This window comes from Gopherus evgoodei, chromosome 17 (assembly GCF_007399415.2).
Source record: "Gopherus evgoodei ecotype Sinaloan lineage chromosome 17, rGopEvg1_v1.p, whole genome shotgun sequence".
Taxonomy (NCBI): domain Eukaryota; kingdom Metazoa; phylum Chordata; order Testudines; family Testudinidae; genus Gopherus; species Gopherus evgoodei.
In genome coordinates, this window is record NC_044338.1 from 12923823 (window position 1) to 12950406 (window position 26584).

The window sequence follows — 26584 nt, forward strand, 5'->3', positions numbered from 1 at the left end:
CGTGCCATCGTAACGGCACACGGACTGCCCCCACCGTCCACAACAGCAATTCAGTGTGCTGCTTGGGGTGGCAAAAACAGTGGAGCCGGTCCCGCATCCAGCCCAGTATCCTCTCTACCAACAGTGGCCAATGCCAGGTGCCCCAGAGGGAGTGACCCTAACAGGTAATGATCAAGTGATCTGTCTCGTGCCATCCATCTCCATCCTCTGACAAACAGAGCCTAGGGACACCATTCCTTACCCATCCTGGCTAATAGCCATTAATGGACTTAACCCTGTTATAATCCTAGCCTTCACAACCTCCTCAGGCAAGGAGTTCCAGAGGTTGACTGTGCGCTGCGTGAAGAACTCCCTTTTATTTGTTTTAAACCTGCTGCCTATTAATTTCATTTGGTGGCCTCTAGTTCTTATATCACGGGAACAAGTAAATAACTTTTCCTTATGCACTTTCCCCATCTCCATTCTGCTATTCTTGAACAAGTACGCTTAAAATTGATCAGCTTGTGTTAAGGCTGTAGGAGATGTATAGCTATGTAAATTGTTACGGTGCGGATGGAATTAATGTTGGATACTATTTTTGAAATAAAGTGCAAGGATGCATGTAGAGATGGGGGAAAGTTTGATAAGGTCAAGAGAGCAGTGCAACAGTTTGCATAACGGCCTGGGTAAGAATCTTTACCACTTTGTATCTTAAAGGTGCCTTTGTAGCCTGAGCACTTGCTCTTGAACCAAAGCAGAGATTTTTCTCTTCTCTCCCCATCATGACTTCACATTTTAGCCTCAAACGTACTTCTGTAGAGGTTTCCTAGGAATCCTGTGTGGCTTCTCCCAAGGGAGCCATGGTAAGAATAGCCACAGTAGTTTAACCAGTGTGCATAGAATCCCAGTTACAAGGAACTGAGCAGATGTGCTGCAGCCAAGGAGCTGAGACAAGAACCGGGAAAGGCAAAGCTGGCAGATGACCCATTTCAGGAGTGGAGAACAGAAGGACAAGAGGGTCAAAGAACCCTCTCAACATTCTTATTGAGTATGTACATTAGCATAAATGTTCAGAACTCAGAGGGGGAAGCGAGCACAAAGGACAAAGGCAGAGAAAATGGGGCTTCTGCCTTCTCCCCTTGTTACTACTCTTATCAAATTGGCTTTAGCTTAATTACCTCCCACTCTTCTGATAGTGCTTCAGAAACATGCATGCTGAGGTTACTAGTCCTTTCTATGCTCTGTGTGTGAATCCCATAAAATCTTACCTAATAACAGTTATGAATTGGCTCCAAATGCTTAGAAAAAATACTGATCACTTACAAGAAACTACTCAGCCTGCTATTACAATTCAGTAAAGTAGGAGACCCAGGAAAGCACTGCTACCTATTGAATGGTTTCTGATCCCTTCAAGATAGGGTCATTCATGTTGCTTTCCCCAACCTTCCGCTCCTAAACAGAAATTAAACGAATGTTGTGGCAACGTACGTTCATGCCTGAGGCTCTGGCATTGCTTCCAAGTCACACTGCAATTTATTTTTGGCTTTGCAGCCCTCACACGGACGCTGACCTGCAATGAGTTAGCAGCCAGGCTGAAGGCTGGGTTGTTATTGTGGGACTCAAAGTGGTCTGTGTCTCAGACCCTTATTGTTCAAGTTCGTTTTGACTTTTGTTGTAGTAATTTGATCCCTAACGGCTATTCCAGGAAAATTTGGGCTGACGGGTAGAAGGCAGAATCTGCAAAGAGGTAATGGTAAGTAGGGACCTGCCATGTCTAGAAACAGCTTTCTAAAGGAAACAAGCAGTAGGAGTACATCTACAAAGGAGAGTGGGGGAGAGCGTATGAAGCAACCGGTTAGAGCTACAAATCATTGATATGTTGTGATGTTTTATATAGTACCTTACAAGTGATCACATAAATCCTCAGTTGTAAGGCAGAGATCCTTGTTTTCTTATGTGGCTGTGGCATGGTGGGTCCTTTTGGTACCCTAGAGGTAATTATGTAATCTTGCTGGAGTTGAAATCCCCTCTCAGATACACTAGTGAAGGCTAAAACCATCAGGCTTTCTGAAACAAAAGTATATTGTCCAATCAGGACTTTGGAACAGATTGTGTCCAATTCCGCTGTCATTACAATATTGTAGCAGTGTAACTGGAATGACTCCATTGACTGCACTGGTGTCAAAGTAGAATTTAGCCCATTATCTTGCAATATTGAGCTTTGCCCTTTTACCAAGTATGTTAATTTAAAGGGTGCATCAAGAGTAGAAAGACTGGTACTAACAGTTCCGAGAGATGCTAGTCCTCTATCTGCTCTATTCTTTAGGGTTTAACATGGAGTGGGCAAACCATGGCTTGTGAGCCATGTGCAGTGCTTGTACAGTTAAAATGCTGCTCCTGGAACCCACCATGTCCCTCCCCTTCTCAGTCCAACAGATTGCCAGGGATGGGGAATTTGGGGTCTCTATCCTGCAGCGGGGTGGTGGGGATTGGGGCTTCAGCCCTATGGGGCGCACCTGCCAGGGCCCCAAGCCTTGGCAGGCACCTCCCATGGGGCAGAAGCCCCAAGCCCCACCACCCTGCCGCAGGGCAGAAGCGCCGAGGCCTGGCAGGCATGCCCAGCTCTCGAGGTTATGACGATTATCATATGTGGCTCCGAGGGTCACTAAGTCTGTGTGTATACATTAAACCAGGGGTGGCCAATCAGTTATTTCAGGCTCTCAAAGTTTCAGATTACATGATATGGGGATAATATGAAATGCAGACTTGGTGCAGATGTGTAGGTTTATCCATGCTGAGATAATCAATTTTCCTTCTCTAACTAAAGAGTAATATTACCCTGCTAAAGAAGTCTCCTTTTCCAGGACCAGTAATACTACTGGACTCTCCTGCTGTTGTTAGTTCTTTACAACAGCTGCCTGTAAAGGGGGCCAGTGGATTTAAAGCAAGCTCTGATAGGCTAGAGCCTGCTGCATCCACTGAAGTCTATAGGAGCCCTCCCTCTGAAGAGAACTCCAAATCTAGGTCTTTCCCCCACAAAACTAGACAAAAAAGAGACCTTAAAGGTCTGATCTTGCAAGGTGCTGAGCATCTCCCAGGAGGTACAGAACATTCTCAGCTCCCACTGAAATCCTCCAATCAGGCACTTAAGATTTTAAAAGCCCTTAGGACCCCAGCCTGCAAGGTGTTGAGCACGTCAGCTTGGTGTGGCAGTAGAGGGCAACTCATGTGGAGAGGCCTTGTGGTGGGTCTATGTGCCCTGAAACCACCTTCCTTGCCAGGTGCCACTCTTTCATCTGAGCTCACTAGACACTGAACTTTTGCTATGGGTGTGGGACTCACTCGCCCTGTATACTGCCTCAATTTCCCCCTTAAAAACAAGCCAAATCCACATGCCCTCTTGAGGACACTTTGTCAGAGGTGTGTTGGTGTTCTCTTTTCTTTGCCTGATCCTCCCTCTTATTTAAAATATCCCCTCGGTCTTGCCTTAGCTATTGGTTTATATAATGCTTGTGCACTTTCTAACTTGTATGTTGTCTCCAGCAGTTGAAAGAGCTGCTAGGCTGCTCTTTATAAATTCAGTGGCCCTAAGTTAATTGATTGAAATTGGTTTGTGTTAGTGAAATAAGGAAGAGCATCCAACCCTTCGCATTGATATAAATAAGCTAGACTGATAGTAAGTGACTCAGAATGGAGCACAGGTCAAGGCCGAAGACCTTCAAGAAGAGCGTTTTGTTTCTTAGAACCAGGCCGGGACAGACACCATTTGAGGACATGAGCTGAATGCACTGCAGAGAAATGAGAGCACACCTGTAGGTATGGTAGCAGAATCATCATGTTACTGATAGGTCAAACAAAAAGACAATGTGGAGGCAAAATTGCAACACTGGGACTTTCTGTCCAACTGCAACTGGCCGTTAAATAAACTTGGTGAACAGCCCCTCCAAAAGAAACCTCTAATGCTAAACAGCTTATGTTAGAGGCCTGTTTTTTCCAGTGGTGCTGAGCACGCACACAATGGCTGGAGAATTTCAAGGAGGCCAGGCTCAGCGATGAGCACTGTAGGAGTTCAGTTCCTCATAGGACCCTGTCCCTAGAGGTGTCTCAACTGGGGTATTGAACAAACAAGGTCATCTGTGAAAGTTAGGGCCTGCCCAGGGCCGGTGCAACCATTTAGGTGACCTAGGCGGTCGCCTAGGGCACTAGGATTTGGGGGGCGCCATTTACTTCGGCAGCGACTGCGGTGGCCGGATCTTCGGCAGCCCCGGTCGCCGCTGGCATTTAGGCGGAGGGAGCTGGGGCAGAGGAGTGCAGGGAGGGCCACCTGCAGCAAGTAAGGGGGGGGAATTCCCCGCCCCAACTCATCCCTGCCCCGCCTCCTCCCCAAGCACGCCGTGGCTGCTTCACTTCTCCCGCCTCCCAGGCTTGCGGCACCTAAGCTGATTGGCACCGCAAGCCTGGAGGCGGGAGAAGTGAAGCAGCCACAGCGTGCTTGGGGAGGAGGTGGGGCAGGGGTGAGCTGCTGCAAGGGGGGGTGCCTCAGGGTGGAGGGAGGGAGCTGCGGCGGGGGCAAGAGGAGGGCGCAAGGTGGAAGTTTCCCCTAGGGCACGAAACATCCTTGCACCAGCCCTGGGCCTGCCCCTACTTCCTTTGCAGCCAAGAGAGCGTAGCGTTGCCAAAGCTGTATTTAAAAATAAGGGACTGTTTTCTTAGTACCCTGTGTAACCCACACACCTTCTAAGCGCGGGGCTCTGTCCCATGGAGTGGCACTGAGACGACTGAGAGATTAATGACTCCGCTACAACCTTAGCTAAGAGCCTGCTGACTTTTAGCTCATGCAGTAGAGGCTCATGCATTTAGCTCCAGAGATCCCAGGCTCAATCCTGCCAGCCAACACCCGGGGTCTGTCAGTGTTACACCCGCACTGCCCCTCCTCTAGATATCATCATTATTAAATAACAAGCATCACTCACCTACATTCGCCGGGGATATTTCTTGCTGCTTTTTTGCAGCACTCAACAACTACTAGTGTTGTACAGAGAAGAAAACATAAGGGACATCCCTTGTAATAAGGGACTGTTGGCAATCCTAGCCGCTGACTTCAGCAGGAGCAGCGACTGCAACCGCCCCGCTCCCCCCAGACATGCACACACACACAAAGAAACAGACAAGAGTTTGTAAGTAAGCACGGAATGTCTCCAAGTAGATTCTGAGCACCCTTAACTCCCGCTAGGATCAGGCCCTAAGTCTACAGGTGCTGAATAGACTCTTGGAAACTTGATTTCAGAACTGCTGTATTTCACAGTGATGATACTGGGAGTCTTAGAAACAGAGCGTGTTATCCAAACCCTGACCTTATGCAACTGATCTGCTGCAAGCACAGTGCTTCATAACACGGAGCCTGGTGGGAGAAGTACAGATCTGAATGTCGCTATTTAGCATGACTAAAGTTTTTGCTGATCAGCAGAATATCCTCCTAGCAGAAGCAGCAGCTCAGATGTCATCCAGCCTTCAAACTGTATTTGGATGTTTTTTTCTTTTGCTGAGAGTCATTTTTATTTAGTTTTTTTTAATGGATTTTAAAAGTTCCGAACACTTTAGACAGTTTTGTGACTCAATGTTATATTTAAAAAGCTGACAATAATGTATCATTACTGGAGGAGGGTGGGAGGGCTCAGAAATTGCCATTGGCCAGTCTTGTTGACGTGCTATAGTCTATTGCAAAAGGACTCTGATAAATAAGCCAACGGTTTCACGTTTCTATTGATTTGGGTTGCCCAACATGAAACATTTCAAAAGGCCTGGTTTTCAGAGAATACTAAATCAGCCATTCTCTGAAAATCAGGGCCCTTTATCACAGTGGTTCCCAAACTAGGGGCACGGCTTGTTCAGGGTAAGTCCTTGGCGGGCTGGGCCGGGCCGGTTTGTTTACTTGCCGCGTCTGCAGGTTTGGCCGATCGCGGCTACCACTGACCACGGTTCGCTGCTCCATGCCATTGGGGGCTGTGGGAAGCGACAGCCAGCATGTCCCTCGGCCTGCGCCACTTTCTGCAGCTCCCATTGGCCGAAAATGGTGAACTGTGGTCACTGGGAGCTGCGATCGACCAAACCTGCGGATGCGGCAGGTAAACAGACTGGCCCGGCGCACCAGGGGCTTACGCTGAACAAGCCACGGCCCTAGTTTGGGAACCACTGCTTTATCACATCGCAAGTGGGGTACCAGTAGCTTTTGAAAACCTTGGCTGTTGTTGATAGTAAGAGCAGCAGTGGTTTGAGCACAGGCCAGGGAGCCAGAAACTCTTCTGATGCAAGCTCACTGTGTGACGCTGGGCATACTACTTAACCTCTCTGTCTCAGCTGCCTGCTCCCCATAGCTGTAAAATTAAGATAGTTACCTTCATTCCTACCCAGGCTTGGTGCCCTGGTTCAGCCAACTATCCCTATTAACAAGGCACTTGAGCACGCTAGAGTAAATTGGACTCAAGCAGATGCTTTGCTGAACTGTGGCTATAATAGGGGTGCTGGTGCTGGCCCTGTAAAGCGCTTGCTTTACTACAGGAAGGAATCTCTCTCCCCTGCCATCCCAGCAAGAATCCAGTTTTATTCACTGGAAGTCTTCTTGCAGGATTGGAGAAATTTTAAAGGGCCTGTAGTCAGGGCTGCCCAGAGATTCAGGAGGCCTGGGGCAAAGCAATTTGGGGGGGTCCTTCCATAAAAAATAATAGCAATACTATAGAATACTGCCCTCCCGGTCAGCCCTGCTTGTAGTACACCCAGCAACTGGAGTCAATGATTGCTCACTCCAGGCGAGGGGTTAAGCAGACTCTGTGTGGCAGCGCTCGGCAACAGAGCCTGTGTTCCTCTGTCTGTGAGATAGTGAGCCAGGGAGCTACAGCATTGTGCATGCCCAGTGCCCTCACTGAAAATATCCCTGTGCTCACTACAGCCTCTACTATGAGGGATGCTATAGGGACAGGACAGTCAGGAAAGGGACAAGATTTCAGAAGTGCTTTGGGGTACCTCAAAGTTTGGTGGCCCCAACTTGTGACACCTTAAAGTAGCCTGATTTTCAGAGGGTGGGTGCTCTGCACTTTCTGAAGGCCCTTCTAAGGCAGCTGAAGATGGGAACCCCAAAAATAGAGGCCCTGTCATCAGCTGACCCTCAACCTGGGCTGAACTGTAGTCTTGTTGGGTCTCTTGCTTCTGGGTCCCCTATGGAAGCCGCCACCCTTGGCCAATCTCACTGTTCCTGGCAGGAGTTCAGCTCACTCTTGGGCTCTTTTAAGAGTCCAACTACAGTTCATTTGTCTGTAGTCCCTGCAGATGCTTCCTAGGTCCCGTCACAGGTAGGAAGCAGATCTACAGGCTCCCTTGCTTGCATCAGACTCATAATGTTGCCCAACCGGAGAGGGAGGAAAGGCCACCTTCTTAAGCTCCCCTTCTCCAGGTGGTGCATGGTCTGCAGGTGGGCCTAACTGGTGCTGTGTGAGTGCAGGACAGCTCTTTTCTACCAGCAGGATGGGCAGGGGGAAGCTTGTGAGACACTTTGGTCCATTGAAGTCAGTGGCATGTTTCCATAACTTCAGTGGGATTTGAATCTGGCATAGAATAGAACATTCCCCATCAGTGAAATACTCCCTTTAATTTCTTCCCTTTCTATTGCTCACCTTGACCTTTTCCTGACTTTAGAAGGAAGCAGAAACAAGGCCGACTCCCATGAGCACTACAGCATGCCACCTCATCAGCACCGGTGTACAGTCCTATGGTCCTGGGACAGTGATGAATACAATTTTATTTGGATTCTGGACCAGACCCTCAGAGGCATGCAGGCTCCTAACTCCTATTTATTTCAGTGGTAGTTAGGAACCTCAGTGCCCTTGAGGGTCTGGGTCTCTGTTTCTAGTTCTAAGATCTATCAGACATCAGGACTCAGAATACAAGACAGACAAGTGGAAATCCAGTAATACAGAGGTGCAGGTCCATATTTAGCCATGGAGACTAGAGGGCTGGTTAGAGGAAACAAAGACAGCCATGGCACTATTTAGTTGTTGTTTTTTTCTTGTTTTAGCTATTTGTTACCTTGAAGCAAGGCTTTAGAGTGGGCCCAGTGAGGATCCAAACATGACCAAGGAGGAGGAACTACCAGACTGGCATTCGGCCCAGGAATTTTATAAGAATTATGACCCAAAGGAAATTCTGGGCAGGTAAAATGGGGTTTCTTAACGATGGGCCAGTAGCTTGTAAACAGAATTGCCAAAACCTGTTTGCATTATTCATGCAATTAGTCCCACTGATTTGAATAGGACTCCATGTGAGAAAGTATTTAGTCCTATCGTTCCATGTACAAAAAAATGATACAGTGCCTTTCGTCCCCAAGTATATTTACAAAGCTGTCCAAGAATACAGAGATGTGGCTACTTCTGGAGAAGAATTATACAGCTGCGGAAGAATGAGAACCAGCCTGACGGTTTAGGGCAAAAATTGCTGGAACACACCTCATCTGATAAAAACCCTCCTGCTATCATTTTGTGCAGAGGCGTTACATTACTAGCACTTTCTTGGGGTGCCCAGGACTGTAAGTCACTGTGCTATCCCTCTCCCTCAGCAACAGAGAGCCTTGCTAGGACTAAACTGGGTGTCAGCTCCCGAACACTGCAGCCTGTTAGCCACCCAAACAATCTCCTCAGGGCTCTGCCAGCCCTTACTTTGCCTTGCAGCTCTGAAGTGCTTCCCTGCAGAGTCCAGCACCTGTCACCGAACACTCTCAGTAACTACCAGATTCACTGTTCCCCAGGGAACAGTGTACCAATGGCTTGCTTGGTACAACTCAGGTTCAGGTCCTTTGTCACACCACAACATATATGGATAGTGAAACAATCCTACAATTATTATCCAAGATTCAAGTGATACCGGGAAAGGATAATGGAAACAGAAATGGTTATATGTAAAACGAAAACAGTACAGCACACTTCTGAGAGTCTACACTTAGCAAAAGCCTTGCCTAAAGCAGCTTCTGAGGAAAGCTTCCTTGCAGCGTTTCCTACCAGGACAGGTTGGGATCCTGTGTTCGTGAATACAGTCTCACTGCCTGATGACTTCCTCAAGAGCAGGATGCCAGAGTGCTGTCCCTGGCTCCCAGTTAGAGTCCAAATGAACCCCCAAACAAAGCACTTTTCCCCCGCACTGTTCCCCTCTTTCTGTAAATCTTCATTTAGCTCAGATCTCTGGTCTGGCAGAAAACTTTTCCAGAGGAGTGATACCTTAATGCGAACTACAAGGACATATTTTTCAGTATATATAGAAAACAGGGGCATATGCAGAAGTCTAACTTTGACCCCTTTTTGGGGGGCATCTTCTGAAGGATGATGGAGAGGGACAGGCTGTTGTAGGTGATGCACACCACGTAGCCCAAGGGCCAGCCCTCGAAGAGCACATTGCCAAACAGCACTGGGACATTCCGTGCCCCTCCCCCAGCTCTGGCAGGAGCTCACTCTTTCCCTGCCCCCCATTCTGCTTGCTTTTCTCCCTGCAGCCCTGGCGTGGGGAGGAGCTCGCCACCACGGCCCAGAGCTGGAGGAATTCTGTGCCCCCAGTGGATTACTGAGGGGGGCTGTGCCCCGACCCTACTCTTGACCCAAACTCCCTTAACTCATCCTGTTAGCACTGTGCTAGTGCACGAGCACCAGGAAGTGAAACTGGCTAGAAATTTTCCTCCTATTCCAATCTTTTCTTTGTCTTGGTCCTGGCAGAGGGGTAAGCAGCGTGGTTCGTCGGTGCATTCACAAACCCACCAGCCAAGAGTATGCGGTTAAGATTATAGACATCACCGCTGGTAATTTATCCCCAGAGGAGGTCCAGGAGCTGAGGAAAGCCACTATCAAGGAGATAGACATCCTTCAGAAGGTCTCAGGACATCCCAATATCAGTAAGTCAAAGCATTGGTATGACTGGGCACCCGGGTAACAAATTGCTCAGTAGCTTTTCTCACCCCATTTTCTGTTCTAGGTATTCACAAGAGTTTTCAGATTTTGATTAATCCCTTTGGCCCTTGAGCTGAAATCCCTACAGGGAAAGGATCCATCTTCTGTGGATGCCCACCTGATGGTGTCTGATAGTGATATCTTGCTGGGAGTTGGCTCAAATCCTAGATGAGCAGCCCTTCTGCCAGTCACTGCTTCCCCTAGACCCACAATGATCCCAGTCAGCATTGCTGCAGAGCACAGCACCTGTTAGAAGCAAGATCCCAATGCTCCATGGAACCTGCAGCTGGGAAAGACAGACTAGAGGAGGTGTTAGGCCCCAGCTCCAAAGCTTGCAGCCATCAGGGCTCTTAGTGGGGAATCACTGTGTTGACAGTCGCTACCTGTAATCCATGATCTTTGCTTCAGGGCAAAGAGTATGGCTTGGTCTACACTACAAGCTTATGTTGGTATAACTGTGCCGCTCAGAGGTGTGGAAAATCCCCATCCCCAAGTGACATAGTTAGATTGACCTAACAGCTGGTGTAGACAACTTCTCCCATTGACGTAGCTATCACCTCTTCAGGAGGTGGAGGTCTATGCTGATGGGAGAAGCTCTCCCCGTCGGTGTAGGTAGCATCTTCACTCAGGACTACAGCACGCAGCAGCAGCATTCTAAATATAGACAAGTCCTGTGGGTGGCTAAAACCTGCAAACTGATACAGGGCAAGGACCTCACTTCAGAGCCTGCTGTGTTCACATTTGATTCCTCAGGACCTTGGCTTTGGTTTGCAGGCTCCGGTACCATACGTGGAGCCTAAAATTCTGCCTTGACACCTCTGGTGTTGTGTGTTTCACTTGTTAATGACCCAGCTCTTCTGAAAAGCACAGGCTGTGACCTCCCTGACAAGGTTTCCAGTTCTGCCTGATGAAGGTGTTCTAGGAAATGGAAAGGCTGCTTTGCTGATTCCTGAGATTGGTTAGTTAGTTAGATTGGTTCTGGGAAGTCCCTTTCAGTGCAAAGCCATTAGAGGATCTGACCAGAGAAAGAGCTAGAGGAAGGAATAAGGGGTTTAGCTAGAATCCATTTCCCTGCAGGACTGGGATGCAGTACTACTGCCAGAAGTTTTAGGTAGCAAAGCTGACACTGGTGTCAACAACAACTGCCTTGTTTTTCACTCTTCTTGGGGAAGGGGGAGGAAGAGCCATTCAGGAATTCTGTGGCCTGTTCGGAGGCAGAATGTAATTTCCCCAGGAGGTATTTGGCCACTGTGAGGACATATCCTTTGGTGCCAGGGGCTGAGCACAGCTAGCCAGGACTTTGGCTTGCATCTCATCTGAAAGGGGAGGCCTCTAGTAGCCCAGTGGTCGCTAACCGTGCTGGACCATGCCTCCTCTCCGATTCACCCACACTGCTTTCTGCGGCACTGGGTTTTCCTTTGTGGTGTCCCAGCCAAAGACGAACCAAGCTCAGCTCAGGACCCAATCCAGCAAGGTGCTGGGTGACTCCTGCAATGTGTCATGCACTCAGAGCTCCCACTGAGCTCAGTGACAGCCTAGGGCACCCAGCCACCTTCCAGGATTGGGGAGCTCTGAGATGAGCTCACATTTTCATCCTTAGGGATTCAGTGGATTAGAATCTCTTTGGGGCAGGGAACGTGTCTGACTCCACGTACATAGAGCCCCGTGTAAGTTACAGCACTGTCATGATAGTTGATATCATGTTTTATTGCAGTTCAGCTGAAGGATAGTTATGAATCCCACACCTTTTTCTTCTTGGTGTTTGACCTGTAAGTACCATCTGTTTTGTTTTGTTTTGAGGGGGGGTGTTATCCTCCTGTCTGTCTGATTGATCAGTGGGGGCATGTTCTGTTCGGTGATACCCACTCAATCCTTACTGAAGTCAATGGGGTTTAGAGTAATGTATCCGACAGTAAAATCTGGTCTCTGGGATATGTAGATTTTCCTATTAGTGGTCGCTATAGCAAACTGAAGTTGAGACCATAAAGGAATGGGCCCCCATCCCACAACAGATCATCCTTAGGCTGATAACATGCAGGGCTGGCTTTAAAAGCATGCAAGACAAGTAATAGGCTGGCACTCTGAGCTATTCCTGGCCTGATCCCCTCTCCTGGCAGCAAGTCCAGAGGAGATTTCCTTGGTGGTCTCCCCTCCAATCACTAACTGAGCTCCCCTCTGTTTAGGACCCAGTACAGCCAGGTGTTGGATGGCTCCTGCAGAGTGCTGAGCACCTCCTGCTCCCAGTGACCTCCATGGGAGCAGAAGGCACCCAGTTACCTCAGCACCCAGTACATACTCAGGCACAACAGAGTTGGGTGTTGTGGGGAGGAGTAACTGCCAGCCAGTAACCTCTAAACCTCAGCATCTGGGAAGGTTCTGGCTGGTCAATGGAGGTGATCTTCCATAACAAACCAGGTGATGTGTGCTTTTCTGTATGAACCAAGCAACCAGTGCAGAAAGCCTCCCATGCACCTGATCTGGTCTGACTCGAACACTCTCAAACTCTGTGATGGAGCTGGGATTCTGGTTTGGGTCCAGCTCGATAACAGAGGCACATGAAGCTGCCAAAAGAGCTACGCAAACGACACAGATCCCTGCAGGTTTCTCAGGAGCTCAACCACCTGTGCACATACAGCTGGTTTCAGCTGGCAGAGGGAAAGTTGTTCTGTCGAGTAGCTGGTGCCAAGCAGTGTGTGAAGTTAGAAATGCGGCACAAGGCATAGAGGATTTGAAGGCAGGATTTTTTTTTTTTAAATGTAGCTGTTCCTGCCATGGGCGCCAGATTTGTATGTATCTGTGGTGCCCAGAACAGGCCTAAGCAGAGCTGTCCCGTGCATAGGACGGACCGGGGCAACTTCCCTGCGCCCTGCTCTTTGGGGGGCCCCACAGTTCAGAGGTAAATGAAGTCCAGGATGGCCTGAGGGGTTAGTGGGGGGGCCTGGTGCCAGCAGCTGTGAGCAACGGGGTCCCAGCCTGCTCTGCCCTGCCGGCTCCCAGTGTCGCTCAGGGGAGGAAGTGAGAAAGAGACAGGGCGGGCATTTGGCAAAGGGATGGAATGGGGGCAGGGACGGGAAGAGGCAAAGAAGAGGCAGGAGCGGGGACGTGGGGAAAGGGTGGAGTGGGGCCGGGATGGGGGACAGAACGGGGACAGTCTGGGGCTGGGTCACTCACTGCTGCCGGCGTAGGCCCCACGCTAGCCTCCCATGCTGCCCTGGACCCTGCGTTCCCCTGAAGTGCAAAGCCTGCGGCAGTTGCCTCAGTCTGTCCTAAGGACGGGATGGCTCTGAAAACATAAGCCCAAACACTGGTGGAGCCAGGCCCCCGTTCCTGAATATTGGTGGACCATGGGCACCACAGGCCCATATAACTTGCTACCTGTGGTTCCTGCGGTCCCAGCCACAGGCAAATCAATTGCCAGAGCGGTCACCGGGAGGAGGTGAACTGCATAGTCAATGACACAGAGAAACAACGATAACACTTTGCACTTCCCTAGCATCTGCCGTCTAAGGCTCTCAAAGAGCTTTACAAGCCGAGTGCACTAATCTCACTGCCCTGTGAGGCTGGGAAATAGTGTCACCCTCACTTTACAGCTGAGAGAAGAGAGAGGGTAAGAGACTTGGCTAGAGTCAAGTCCCAAGCCTATAGCTGAGGTGGAAACAAGTCCCACGCGTCCTGATTCCCATGCTGTACCCTTGGAGCCCTGCTGCCTGACAACAGTAGGATCACAGCTGATCACTCCATTCCTGCTTAGCCAGGATTATGAAGAACACGTCCCTTGAGTTTGCCTCCCAGCCACATTAAAGGTCATAACAGTCTGGTTGGGGGGGACATCTCTTTTATAGTGGGCATCCTTCAGTACTCCCACAGCATGGCAGGTGATAGACGGGAAATACCTGGATCTAACTGAGAGGAGAAAGGTAGCCAGGAAGGGCATGGTGAGACCTCATGTGGCCCTCAAACTGAAGGCAGCTTTGCTGGCTATGATGCTGGTTCAGCTGGTGTCCCTGTTCCCACCTTACTGTTCTTCATCCCCTTTTATCAGGGGCTTCCCTGTGTACACCCACCAAGCTGGCTGGCTAAATGAGAAATGAGCGTCAATCTCCCTTCAGCAGACACCAAGCAGATGGCCTCTGTTCCAGTAACCGTTGCAAAAGGGCATTTGTGAATGGAATTTCACACAGACCCAAAAACCCACCAGGCGCCAAGCTGCACTTTGCAACGTATCCGACTGTGCCAGGACTCAACGCTGCATGCCCAAGAACATTCTCTTCACTGCTAAGACTGCAGCCACCCCTGCCAATACAGGGCTGGCCGCAGCTGTCAGCACAGGCAGCCTCCCCTCCTCCCCGCCTTGTGGGAGTGAGCGGGGTTGCTCAGGTTTCCCTGTAACCTTTGGCGAGGTCCATCATAGATCCTGGAGTCTATTTATACATTTGGCCCCGTCTGCAGCTCCAGAACTATCTGTGTCTTGTGCAATGCTTCAACTTCTGATCAGGCAGGACTTGTGGTTTCAGCCAGCTCTTTAACTCAGGGTGTGATCTTGCCCTGATTCGGTTAAACCAGTGCAACTTTGTGTGGGGACAAGCCCAGAGAGATGCTTTTCTGTCGCTGCACTGAGGTGGCTACATTAACCCATCTTCTTACGCCTCATAGCCACCCTTAGCATAAGAGCCCCTGGATCTGAATGCGGCCAGTGGGGCAGGCTAAGCAAAAACATGTGTCTCCTGTGGGAAAGCTCCAGAAACTAATTGATTGCAAGAAATCACTGCATATATCAGCCAAACAACTTCTGGACCTGGACAGCACTTCAGGGCACAAGGGAATGCGACTCCGGCTTAGAGAGTCATCACCAATGGAGCTACAGCATGGGAGGGTGTGTGACTAGCCAGTGCTGTAAAAATGGGACTCAGGAAATCTGTCACCACCTTTCTGTGTTGTCGAGGGCACTTCTTAAAAGAAATTGAAATTTCTTTTGAGTTGCTTTGGGCCTCAGTTCCCCAGCTGAGGCTCCCAGCCTCATTGGGGTTTAGTGGGAATAATGCAATTCATGTTTGTGAAGGTGTCAAGGGGCGTGGCCCCACTCCTGTCTTCTCCTCGCAAAAATTGCACAGACTCCTTTGGTTGTGCCTTCCCTGTGTCTTTTTACTTTGTGTTCCCGCCACCAAACAGTCCTTGCATGACAGCCCAGTGACAATATGAACTGCCTCTTGGCCCACTCACCAGAGCTGGAAAGTAACAGAGGACACCCTGTTCTGAGCCTCGGTCTGCCTAGGCTCAGCTAGCCCTGTTTTTCCTTCTCTCCTCCCGCACCCTTCCTTTCTGGGTCACCTCTTATCAGCCTAGGGCTGATGTGTAATGGGCTCAATTACTGACTGAGTAATTAACACCTCCCCCCTCCCATCAGCTTCCTATTGGGGAACTAATTACTATCAGAATGATCAGAGTGCAGGCTCACCCATTTGCCCCCTGCACTCTGTCACAGAAGGGCTGAGAATCTAGGTGAAAAGTCCCACAGAAAAAAACAGTAAATGCATAGTTTTGAGTGTGTTAGGTGGTCAGAAAAACTACTATTTGTTGTGTAAAAGACTAGGGCCATGTCTACATCTAAAATTTTGCAGCGCTGGTTGTTACAGCTGTATTAGTACAGCTGTATAGGGCCAGCGCTGCAGAGTGGCCACACTTACAGCAACCAGCGCTGCAAGTGGTGTTAGATGTGGCCACACTGCAGCGCTGTTGGGCGGCTTCAAGGGGGGTTCCGGGACCGAGAGAGCAAACCGGGAAAGGAAACCAGCTTCGCCGCGGTTTGCTCTCTCGGTCCCGGAGCCAGCCAGCAAACCGCAGGGAAGGAGACCTGCTTGCTCGGGGTTCCGGGACCGAGAGAGCAAACCGGGAACGCCGCGGTTTGCTCTCTCGGTCCCGGAGCCAGCCAGCAAGCCGCGGGGAAGGAGACCTGCTTGCTCGGGGTTCCGGGACCGAGAGAGCAAACCGCGGCGTTCCCGGTTTGCTCTCTCGGTCCCGGAGCCAGCCAGCAAGCCGCGGGGAAGGAGACCTGCTTGCTCGGGGTTCCGGGACCGAGAGAGCAAACCGCGGCGTTCCCGGTTTGCTCTCTCGGTCCCGGAGCCAGCCAGCAAGCCGCGGGGAAGGAGACCTGCTTGCTCGGGGTTCCGGGACCGAGAGAGCAAACCGGGAACGCCGCGGTTTGCTCTCTCGGTCCCGGAGCCAGCCAGCAAGCCGCGGGGAAGGAGACCTGCTTGCTCGGGGTTCCGGGACCGAGAGAGCAAACCGCGGCGTTCCCGGTTTGCTCTCTCGGTCCCGGAGCCAGCCAGCAAGCCGCGGGGAAGGAGACCTGCTTGCTCGGGGTTCCGGGACCGAGAGAGCAAACCGGGAACGCCGCGGTTTGCTCTCTCGGTCCCGGAGCCAGCCAGCAAGCCGCGGGGAAGGAGACCTGCTTGCTCGGGGTTCCGGGACCGAGAGAGCAAACCGCGGCGTTCCCGGTTTGCTCTCTCGGTCCCGGAGCCAGCCAGCAAGCCGCGGGGAAGGAGACCTGCTTGCTCGGGGTTCCGGGACCGAGAGAGCAAACCGGGAACGCCGCGGTTTGCTCTCTCGGTCCCGGAGCCAGCCAGCAAGCCGCGGGGAAGGAGACCTGCTTGCTCGGGGTTCCGGGACCGAGAGAGCAAACCGCGGCGTTCCCGGTTTGCTCTCTCGGTCCCGGAGCCAGCCAGCAAGCCGCGGGGAAGGAGACCTGCTTGCTCGGGGTTCCGGGACCGAGAGAGCAAACCGGGAACGCCGCGGTTTGCTCTCTCGGTCCCGGAGCCAGCCAGCAAGCCGCGGGGAAGGAGACCTGCTTGCTCGGGGTTCCGGGACCGAGAGAGCAAACCGCGGCGTTCCCGGTTTGCTCTCTCGGTCCCGGAGCCAGCCAGCAAGCCGCGGGGAAGGAGACCTGCTTGCTCGGGGTTCCGGGACCGAGAGAGCAAACCGCGGCGTTCCCGGTTTGCTCTCTCGGTCCCGGAACCCCGAGCAAGCAGGTCTCCTTCCCCGCGGCTTGCTGGCTGGCTCCGGGACCGAGAGAGCAAACCGGGAACGCCGCGGTTTGCTCTCTCGGTCCCGGAACCCCGAGCAAGCAGGTCTCCTTCCCCGCGGCTTGCTGGCTGGCTCCGGGACCGAGAGAGCAAACCGCGGCGTTCCCGGTTTGCTCTCTCGGTCCCGGAACCCCGAGCAAGCAGGTCTCCTTCCCCGCGGCTTGCTGGCTGGCTCCGGGACCGAGAGAGCAAACCGGGAACGCCGCGGTTTGCTCTCTCGGTCCCGGAACCCCGAGCAAGCAGGTCTCCTTCCCCGCGGCTTGCTGGCTGGCTCCGGGACCGAGAGAGCAAACCGCGGCGTTCCCGGTTTGCTCTCTCGGTCCCGGAACCCCGAGCAAGCAGGTCTCCTTCCCCGCGGTTTGCTGGGTGGCTCCGGGACCGAGAGAGCAAACCGGGAAAGGAAACCAGCTTGATTACCAGAGGCTTCCTCCTTCCACGGAGGTCAAGAAAAGCGCTGGTAACTGTCTACATTGGATTACCAGCGCTGGATCACCAGCGCTGGATCCTCTACACCCGAGACAAAACGGGAGTACGGCCAGCGCTGCAAACAGGGAGTTGCAGCGCTGGTGGTGCCCTGCAGATGTGGACACTCTCAAAGTTGCAGCGCTGTAACTCCCTCACCAGCGCTGCAACTTTCTGATGTAGACAAGCCCTAGGGGAGTGTTCCTTTAAATAGTTTGTGAGCCCTCTAGTGGTGCTCATCGTGTTCTATGTTTTAAAAGCTGCCAGAACCCACCCAAAGCAACCAGCCTACATATGTAATGATGCCTTGAATGTTGTGTATTTTCAGTAAATATGGTTATTTGGACCCTACTGTGCCTGTGTGCTTCCTTCATATGATGTTTGTGGTGTAAAAGGCAAGAGAAACAACATTATTTTGAACGGGCAGCTTCTTATCCACCTGGGGGTGTTTGGAGTCATCTTGGTGCTCTTTAGTGACCAAGATAAAGGGCTTCCTCTTGTTAAGTCAAAAACAATTCCAGGAGAGGGATCTGGGTTCTTTCCTAGTCCAGAGAGAACCCAGCTTGACTCTCAGATCTCGGAGTGAACTTATGGGGCTGATTAATGGGGGGAACAAATGTACTCCCTTTTACCTATGAATTGAGTAGAATTCAGTGTTACCAACTCTTGTGATTTTATTGTGACACTCATAATCTTTGTTGTTTTTCTTAAAGCTTCAACTCCTGGAGTCAAGTGATTATGTGAGACTGCCAGCTTTAATTTTTTTTTAAAGTATGATTCCTCATTGTTACAGAGAAAAGCTTGAAAACATGACCCTACAGGGTTCAAAGTTCAGAAGGCACATCAAAAGAACCCCACATTGATAGTTTTACAAATCTCATGATTTTAAAGCCAAATCTCTTGATTGTTTGAGACCTGATGCTTGATTTTTGCAGGCTTGGGGTTGGAGATACTGAAATTTGCTTGAGGTCACGGAGAGACAAACCGGGAGCCCCCTGGACCTTTTCCAGGGTTGTTGCTGCATTTTACATGTAGTGGTTGATTCCAAAGATTTTATTGCCATTTTACATTGTGGCTGTGACTCAAGGCCAGCATCTTTAAGTGCCTTGTCTTCCTAAACACAGAATGAAGAGAGGAGAGCTCTTTGATTACCTCACAGAGAAAGTCACCTTAACTGAGAAGGAAACCAGGTATGGTGAGACAAACTTGAACAGCACAGTGGTTCTGCCACCATTTCCACCTGGACAAACAGTGGCATTTTGGACTTGCTAGAGACAAGCTCCCCCAAAAGGTCTCCAAGTCTGAAATGGGGTCTCTCACAGCCCAGGTTTCAAACCTTTCAGTTCCTGAGGTTGCCCAAAACTGCTGTTCTCAGCTGGCAACTTGTCTGGAGTGCAAGGGCACTTTTTGGTCCACACCCAGCTTCAATGGAACATAAGGACAACTAGTGTCTGTTCCTCAGGCCAGGTGGCAAAGCTCACTCTCAGGCTACTGAATTGGACACTGGGGTTCAGAGCTATAGTGCTCATCTCGTTGCCTAGAAGCAGGATGAGCTCAGTATGTTTCCATCATTCTCAGGGGAAAGGAGAAGAGGGTATGAGATCTCTTTTTGGAGGGGTTGCTTGGCTGAAGGAGGACTTATCTCCCCCATCCCATTATCATCCCCTCTAGGAAGATAATGCGTGCACTGCTGCAAGTGATCCAGTACCTCCATTCCATGAACATTGTCCACAGAGACCTGAAGCCGGAGAACATTCTCCTGGATGACAACATGAACATCAAGCTGACGGACTTTGGCTTCTCCTGCCAGTTGAATGGGGATGAGAAGCTCAAAGGTGAGACGATTATTTTATCAGAGCAGTCAGAGGAGGAGAATACCTTCCAGATTGTCTATGCTATCCTGTTGGCAGGGCAGGCTTGCTCCTTCAGTCTGTACACCAGTACTTTGTCAAGCCTAGCTTTAGATATCTTAACCAAAAGGGCTTCTACCACTTCCCATTATATTGGCTTCTTCTCTGGAAGTTGATCCTAAATTTTCTCTCTTGATTTCTACAAGTTGCTCCTAGTTACACACTCTGTGCCATCCCATACTAGCTTTCCCCATCACAATCTTACTTGCAGACACTAGTTATTTCATAGCCCATTGGGATGAGATTATTCAAAGGCACAAATGGCTGTTTGGCTTGGTCACTCTTTTCCTTGCCTACATTACAGGTTATAACTCGATATTGGACTCCCCTGATAAGATGCCAATGAAGCGTAGTTAAGGGCTATGTAATACACACTGGAAACATTCTGTTCAGCAGCAGCCGCTCAATGAATAGCTGTTTACTGGTTACAGGGTGGTACAAACCTCTGCAAATTCACTGATGTTAAAGTGAAAATTCCATGCCTTGCTTGCAGAAATCTGTGGCACTCCTGGTTATCTAGCTCCTGAAATATTAGAATGCTCCATGGATAAGGACCATCCAGGGTATGGAAAGGAAGTTGACATGTAAGTAGAACATTCATATGTAGTGACAAACTTTCCTAGTAACTGGAGTGAATATCTCCTCTCTTGCAATGGGGTTTACTTCTGAAATTCTCATGCTTTTAGACGCTGGGAAAAGCAAGAGGAGCTCATTCAAACTAGTCTCCAAGGATAAGAGATCTGAATACCAGCCACAACTGGCTGGGGTCAATGAAGAGGCTATACGGTGCACAGAGCGAATGACATGGGCTAACGGTCTACACATATGACAGAGAGCCAGGAATATCAGATTTCTAATCCCAGCTCTAACATAAATTCTCTGCTTCAGTTTCCTCATCTTTGCCTATTATGTGAACATATAGTGCTAGAGAAGTAGTATTATTTACCATCAACGGTCTATACCATGGGGGTAACAACCTTGCTAACTAACCGTCGCAATACCTGTGGAGCAGGTGAACAAGGGTTTTGAAGGGGGATAACACACAGGTCCAGATCCATAAAGATATTGAGGTGCCTAGCTTCCATTCAATTCAGTCTGGGCTTTAATGCTATGTAGGTGAAAAGCATTAAGTGTCATTAATAATAATGAGCGGTGCACGAGTGGGTGTCCAAAATGGTTCTTTGCCTTTTCATACTGAAAAGCCCTGAAATTGGGTTTTATACACTCACTGAGAGAGCAGTCAGAAAACAATGCTCTTCTAGGGCCTGATCCTGTTCTCCATGAAGCAAATGAGAGCTTTGCCAATGACTTTAATGGGCGCACGGCCAGGCCTGTGCAGATTAGTAACTGTAAAAAGACACATGATGACTAGACAGCTGAGCTGCTTTCTCAGCTCTCTTCTTGGGTGAGTCACTTGAATTAAACTAGGCACCTGACAAGCCTCATGTGTGCAAAGGACATTTGCTGTGCAAGGTTCTCCTATTCCTGGCTGGCCAGCCGTGACAGAACAACTCCAGCACACTCACCACTGACAGCACAGGCTCGTAAGGAGCTGACTCCTGAATTACACTGCAGCACAGTCCAGACAGCTGACTCCTACGCTGCAAGGATGGGGTTGGGGGGCATACAGGGCCAACTGGCTTTACTGGTGATAAGCCTGAAAGGCAAAATATCCCTCTCTCTCATGGCCCAGCAGAACTTCCCCACAGTCTAAATCAGTGAAATCAGAACAGGTCCAGAATAAAAGTCTCTAACTCACAGCTTCCCTGGGCTAGCACAGTGGCTCCGGTGAGCAAGGAGAGCCACTTCACTCTTCTGCCTCAGCATCTACTCTGGCTTCCTGTTCTTTCCCACACAGAAGAAGCCATAGGTTATTTCTTCTACACAGCCCCTCATCTACGCATGCTTCCTCCTTATGTGCCTAACCTAATGAGCCCCACCTGAGGGAACTCTTCCCTCCTCATTACCAGCCGAGGCAGTTTTCCACAGGTGTGGTCTGTTCTGCCAACCCTCCCCTCTCCCAGCTTGACGGAGTGTGAGATTCAAACACCCCGGTGTGGGCCCGAACGCTGCTCTGGCCTCCAGTTTTGTAACTAGGCCCTATTTGTCTAATAAGCTGAGCACCCCGGAGCCATCTGACACGCAGCTCTGGATCAGGATTTTGCAGTCTATACCTGTCTTGGCTTCCTTGACGGGAGCGATACTAATGAATGTGCCCAGTGGACTGATACCGGTCCGCTCTGCCTTTGGCAGGTGGAGTAGTGGCGTGATCATGTACACCCTGCTGGCTGGCTCCCCGCCCTTCTGGCACCGGAAGCAGATGCTCATGCTGCGGATGATCATGAGTGGGAATTACCAGTTCAGCTCTCCAGAGTGGGATGATCAGTCAGACACAGTCAAAGATCTGGTGAGCGCTTACTTGCCATGGAAGGAATGGGAGAAACGGGGAATCTCTCCAGCTTTACTAGTGGGGTAGGGTGGCCTGGTGGATGCAGTAGTAGCATGCGGATTCTACTCCTGGTTCTGCCCTGGGTGATCTTGGGCAAGTTCCTTAGTCCCTGTGCCTCTTTTTCCCCATCCCACCTTTTATCAGTCTTGTGAGTATAGCCTGTAAGCTCTTTGGGATAGGGACTGTTTCTTACTGTGATTGTACAGTGCCTAAAGAAATGACCCCCCAGTCTTGGGTAGGGCCTTTAGGCTCTACTGTCACACAAATAATAAATAACCCTCAAAGTATTTCTAGACCTTGCTCTTCTCATGCAATCTCAAGGCCTGAGGAACCAAAGACAGACAAGAATCCAGTAGTGGGGACACCTGATGGAATGCTCCTGGGACAGGGTAACGATAAGGAGAGAAGGGCACGTCCGGCTGTGCCAATCTGTCTGATTGTGCCTTCCTGCAGATTTCCCGGCTCCTGGTGGTGAATCCTAAGAAGCGCTACACAGTCAATGATGCGCTGGCCCACCCATTCTTCCAGCAATATGTCGTGGAGGAAGTACGGCACTTCAGCCCTTTAAGGAAACTTAAGGTAACAGAGTTGTTTTAGATCCTTCCATCAGGACTGGCTGATGGTGACATTTCAAACATGTTAGGAACATAAGAATGGCCACACTGGGTCAGACCAAAGGTCCATCTAGCCCAGTATCCTGTCTTCCGACAGTGGTCAATGCCAGGTGCGAGATCACATACAGCCTTCAGCTGGTTTATTATTTATTCATCATGGTCGATAGCCACGGCTCCAACACCGATTTGATTGCTAATGAGGGTGAGGGTCAGGCTCTTAAAGATGGGCCCAAACCATAACTAGGGAGCCAAACTTTGGGACTGAATTTTGTAGCTTGGGTTCATCTCTAATGCACAGGAAGTAATAGGACTTAAACAAAACGGAGCTATCTAGTAGATTAGTGCTTTAAAGAGACAACACAGTGCAGGTCCTTAATACATTATAGATGACTAGATGGAGGCCCATCTTAAAGCAGTGCCCATGTAGTTTATTTTTTGATATATCCCAGTGGGTTTACCACTGAAATTCTTAATGGAAGAAGCATATTACACAGAGGGATTTGAACAAGGAAAAGGTAGACTGGGCACCAAAATGGCAGATGAAAGTTGATGTTGATAAATGCAGAGGGATGCATATTGGAAAACATAATCCCAACTATAGAGACAAAATGATAGGGGTCTAAAGTAGCTGTTACCACTCAAGAAAGAGATCTTGGAGTCACAGTGGATGGTTCTCTGAAATCATCCACTAAACATGCAGCAGCAGGCAAAAAAAGTGAACAGAACGGTAGGAACCATTAAGAAATAAATAAATAGAAGATAGCAAATATCATGCCATTATATAAATCCATGGTATGCCCACACCTGGAATATCTGTGCAGTTCTGGTCTCCCCATCTCAAAAAAGAAATAGATTCAAAATAGAAAAAATATAGAGAAGGGCAACAAACATTATTAAAGGTATGAAACAGCTTCCATATGAGGAGAGATTAAAAACACTGGAACTGTTGGGCTTGGAAAAGAGATGACGAAGGGAGGCTATGATAGTCTATACAATCATGAATGGCATGGGGAACGTGAATGAGGAAGTGTTATTTACCCCTTTACATAACACAAGAACCAGGGGTCACCCAATGCAATTAATTGGCTGCAGGTTTAAAACAAACAAAAGGAAGTATGTCTTTGCACAAGGCACGTTCAACCTGTAGAACTCATTGCCAGGGGATGTTGTAAAGGCCAGCTTCAAAAAGGAATTAGATAAGTTCATGGAAGATAGCCATTGACAAACCTATCAGCCAAGATAATCAGGGATGCAATCCCATGCTCCAGATGCCGGGGCTGGATGACAGGAGATGGATCACTTCATAATTGCCATGTTCCGTTCATTCCCTTTGAAGCATCTGGCATTGGCCACTGCCGAAAGACAGGAAGATACTGAGCTAGATGGACCATCGGTCTGACTCACTAAGGCCATCCTTATGTTAACGAATCAGTTTAAATTGATAGTCTGTTGATTAACTTCCAAAGCAGCTGCCTTTTCACATGAGCTGGCTACATTTCATTTCAGGTCATCTGCCTGACAGTTCTGGCGTCAGTCCGCATCTATCATCACTATCGGAATGTCAAGCCAATTACCAGGGAGGTAATAATGAGAGACCCGTACGCTCTGAAACCCATTCGCAAACTGATTGATGCCTGTGCCTTTAGAATCTATGGACACTGGGTGAAGAAGGGAGAAGCACAAAACAGAGCAGCCTTGTTTGAGAACACTGCAAAGGTGATTTTGCTGAGCTTAGCCGCAGAGGAAGCATTATTTTGATTTATCCCTGAATAAAACTGCTTCAGCGGCGTCTTAGCGTAAGTTTGTAAGAGCTAAGGTGAGCAAACCCTCTGAAAACTAACCGCTGTCTCTTTTATGTTTTCCCAATAAAATCTCAATAGATAATATTAAAACCCAGGGTGCGCCAAACCCCAACATCCTTATTTGGCCTTCAAAAGATGCCATATGCACAAACCTGGGCAGAGCCCCATCAAACGTCAATGAATTTTGCCGCTGTAAGGCCTCTGTGCTTTGACCTTGCCGGATTGATAGTCAACTTTCCTACAAAATGACATACAAGGGCCTGGTTTTTTTAGAAGTGGCTTCTAATTTTGCAGCTGTAATTAACAGTGTGTGTAAATATACCCTCAGATCAGGCAGGTGAACATCTTAAATGGTAGCATTTGTGCCCCAAATTAATTTCAGCTGAATGTTTTTTGGGGGTTTTTTTTGGCCTGGAATGAATTGCAGGCACAAAATTGGTCACCAAGATGAGGCACTTTTGAAAAAGAATAGAGATGGGGGCCCAAGCAAAATCCTAGCTGTGGCATTCGGGTACGGCTCCAGCTCTGAACACCACAGCTCTCTCTAATGCAGAGGGAACCAATAGGGTATGCAAGAACAATAGAATACACTTATTGCCTCTCCTGTAGGAACCACATCCTTTCATTGGCAGGATGGGCCATGCTCCCCTGAGTTGTGGTAACAGAAGGATGCAAGCGAGCTCCCTCACACCTGTGTGAAATCCTCGCCAGCAGTGGTGGCAATATTTTCTGTTATTGCCATTTGCTATGATCAGGCTTGTGTTGCTCTTGCTGGTGCCCTCCTGCTTACAGCTAGGGCCTTCATCCTGTAAGCGACACCTACGCAGACCTTAGCACCTGCCCCAGTGCAGTCAGTGGAACTCCATGTGGGCGCAGAGGATCACCTTTGGGAAGCAACTTGCTGGATTGGGGCCTCAGTGTCTGGCCCAGGCCAGCCTGAGGTTTCAAAGCCTAGCTTTCATCTGGTAGTGGGCACGACCTGTTCTGTGAAGATGATAGATTGGCCAAGGCAAAGATAATGAGTTTGGGGCACAATCAGGCCAAGGTAAGCAGTGGGGTCACAGCAGCTGGAGGGAATCTAAATTAGATGGGGAGCTGGGTAAAAAGAAATGGGACAGGGATGTGGAAAGCAGCTCCACCAATAGGACACTTGCAAAATACTAACCTGTTACATTCAATTAACTGAGGTTAAAAACCACCTGAAGCTGATCAAGCTTTGTTTTTACAAGGCGGATGTTATAATTAGAGATTCTGGGCCCAGCCTTCACCAACAGAACATTAAGGTAAGGTGGCTTATCCCACATCACTTTTGAAAATCAAGTCTTTCAGGGCACGAATACCATGTTTTGGGTGCCTCACTGCAAAGGCGAGTGTTCACTGCCTGTTTTGCCATCTGTAAAATGAGGCTAATGATACTGACCTCCTTTGTAAGGTGCTTTGAGAGCCACCGATGAAAGTGCCATATAAAGGCTCGGTATTATTCACTGAGCTCTCGCTTCATTTAGCTTTGGGGCTAACAGATTTTCTACTCTATTAAGAAAAAAAAGCCTCGCCCCTGGGCTGTAGTACAATTGGCAGTTTATAACTCAACCTTTAATACAAGCTGAGGAAACCTTCCCTGCCTGCTTGCCCACCAAACTCTGAAAATAAAACAAGAAGTTGTGACAAAACCACCACCCTCAAATTTGTGTCAGTAGGAAAAAGTGGACCTGTCCAAATCCCCCAAATGGCAAAAGGCCGCCTGAGTGTGAAAACGGCAATCCAAGCCTTCATCTTAATGGACTTGATTGACTCCTTCCTTTCTATTATAGATGGGGCATATTCTGAAGGGCGACTAGCATCTCACATAGCACTCTTCCTAGCCAACAGATTCCATCATGTCATCATCCCTGCCAGCCTTAGTTACCGTGGTTATAACCAGTCAATCTATAAACAACGCCTTAAGGGTGATAGATGTTTTGTTTCCAAAGCTTTAAGGCACCATGTTGAAGAGTAGCAATTCATTTTATGCATTTACAACTTAGGCTGAGTTTTTAAACAGCCTTTGAGTGATGGAAAATGCACATTGCAGCTAACGGTGACTTGTGTACTTCATGTGTATTTAGGAGACATTTTAAAAGATACAGGGCTCATACACAGACCTCAAAATGGTCAAGGGCTTCAGTTTATGTCTATTTGATCAGTGCATCTGTCCGTGGTTTTGTAAACTGTTTACATGTCAATAAATAGGCTTACTTTTACTTAGCTGGTGTGACATGGCATTGTTAAGCTGGTGCCTGTTGTATTCTGTCAAGCAACATAATATTAGG

General features: G+C 49.3%; 1 protein-coding gene across 6 annotated transcripts; it reads left to right on the forward strand.

The window, feature by feature from the left end:
• Positions 1–1542: 1542 nt before the first annotated feature.
• PHKG1 (phosphorylase kinase catalytic subunit gamma 1) lies at positions 1543–26519 on the forward strand. Of its 6 annotated transcripts, none has more exons than XM_030536718.1 (11): positions 1543–1732; positions 3723–3795; positions 8048–8183; positions 9729–9904; positions 11674–11728; positions 18625–18690; positions 19172–19335; positions 19904–19994; positions 21664–21817; positions 22313–22438; positions 23980–26519. In XM_030536718.1, exons 3-11 carry the CDS (start codon positions 8101–8103, stop codon positions 24229–24231), a joined length of 1167 nt encoding a protein of 388 aa, XP_030392578.1. In that variant the 5' UTR covers positions 1543–1732; positions 3723–3795; positions 8048–8100; the 3' UTR covers positions 24232–26519. The 6 variants fall into 6 exon arrangements, with proteins under 6 accessions (XP_030392578.1, XP_030392580.1, XP_030392579.1 ...); XM_030536720.1 differs by having other exon boundaries at positions 3723–3791; XM_030536719.1 differs by having other exon boundaries at positions 1543–1726.
• Positions 26520–26584: the final 65 nt, after the last annotated feature.

What these genes read in the sequence shown, in the direction of transcription:
- PHKG1 (XM_030536718.1), top strand. Translation starts at nt 8,101, where the DNA reads ATGACCAAGGAGGAGGAACTACCAGACTGGCATTCGGCCCAGGAATTT. An exon ending in TATGGAAAGGAAGTTGACAT is followed by an intron (nt 19,995 to 21,663) that starts GTAAGTAGAACA and finishes TGCCTTTGGCAG; the next exon opens with GTGGAGTAGTGGCGTGATCA. An exon ending in GCCCTTTAAGGAAACTTAAG is followed by an intron (nt 22,439 to 23,979) that starts GTAACAGAGTTG and finishes ATTTCATTTCAG; the next exon opens with GTCATCTGCCTGACAGTTCT.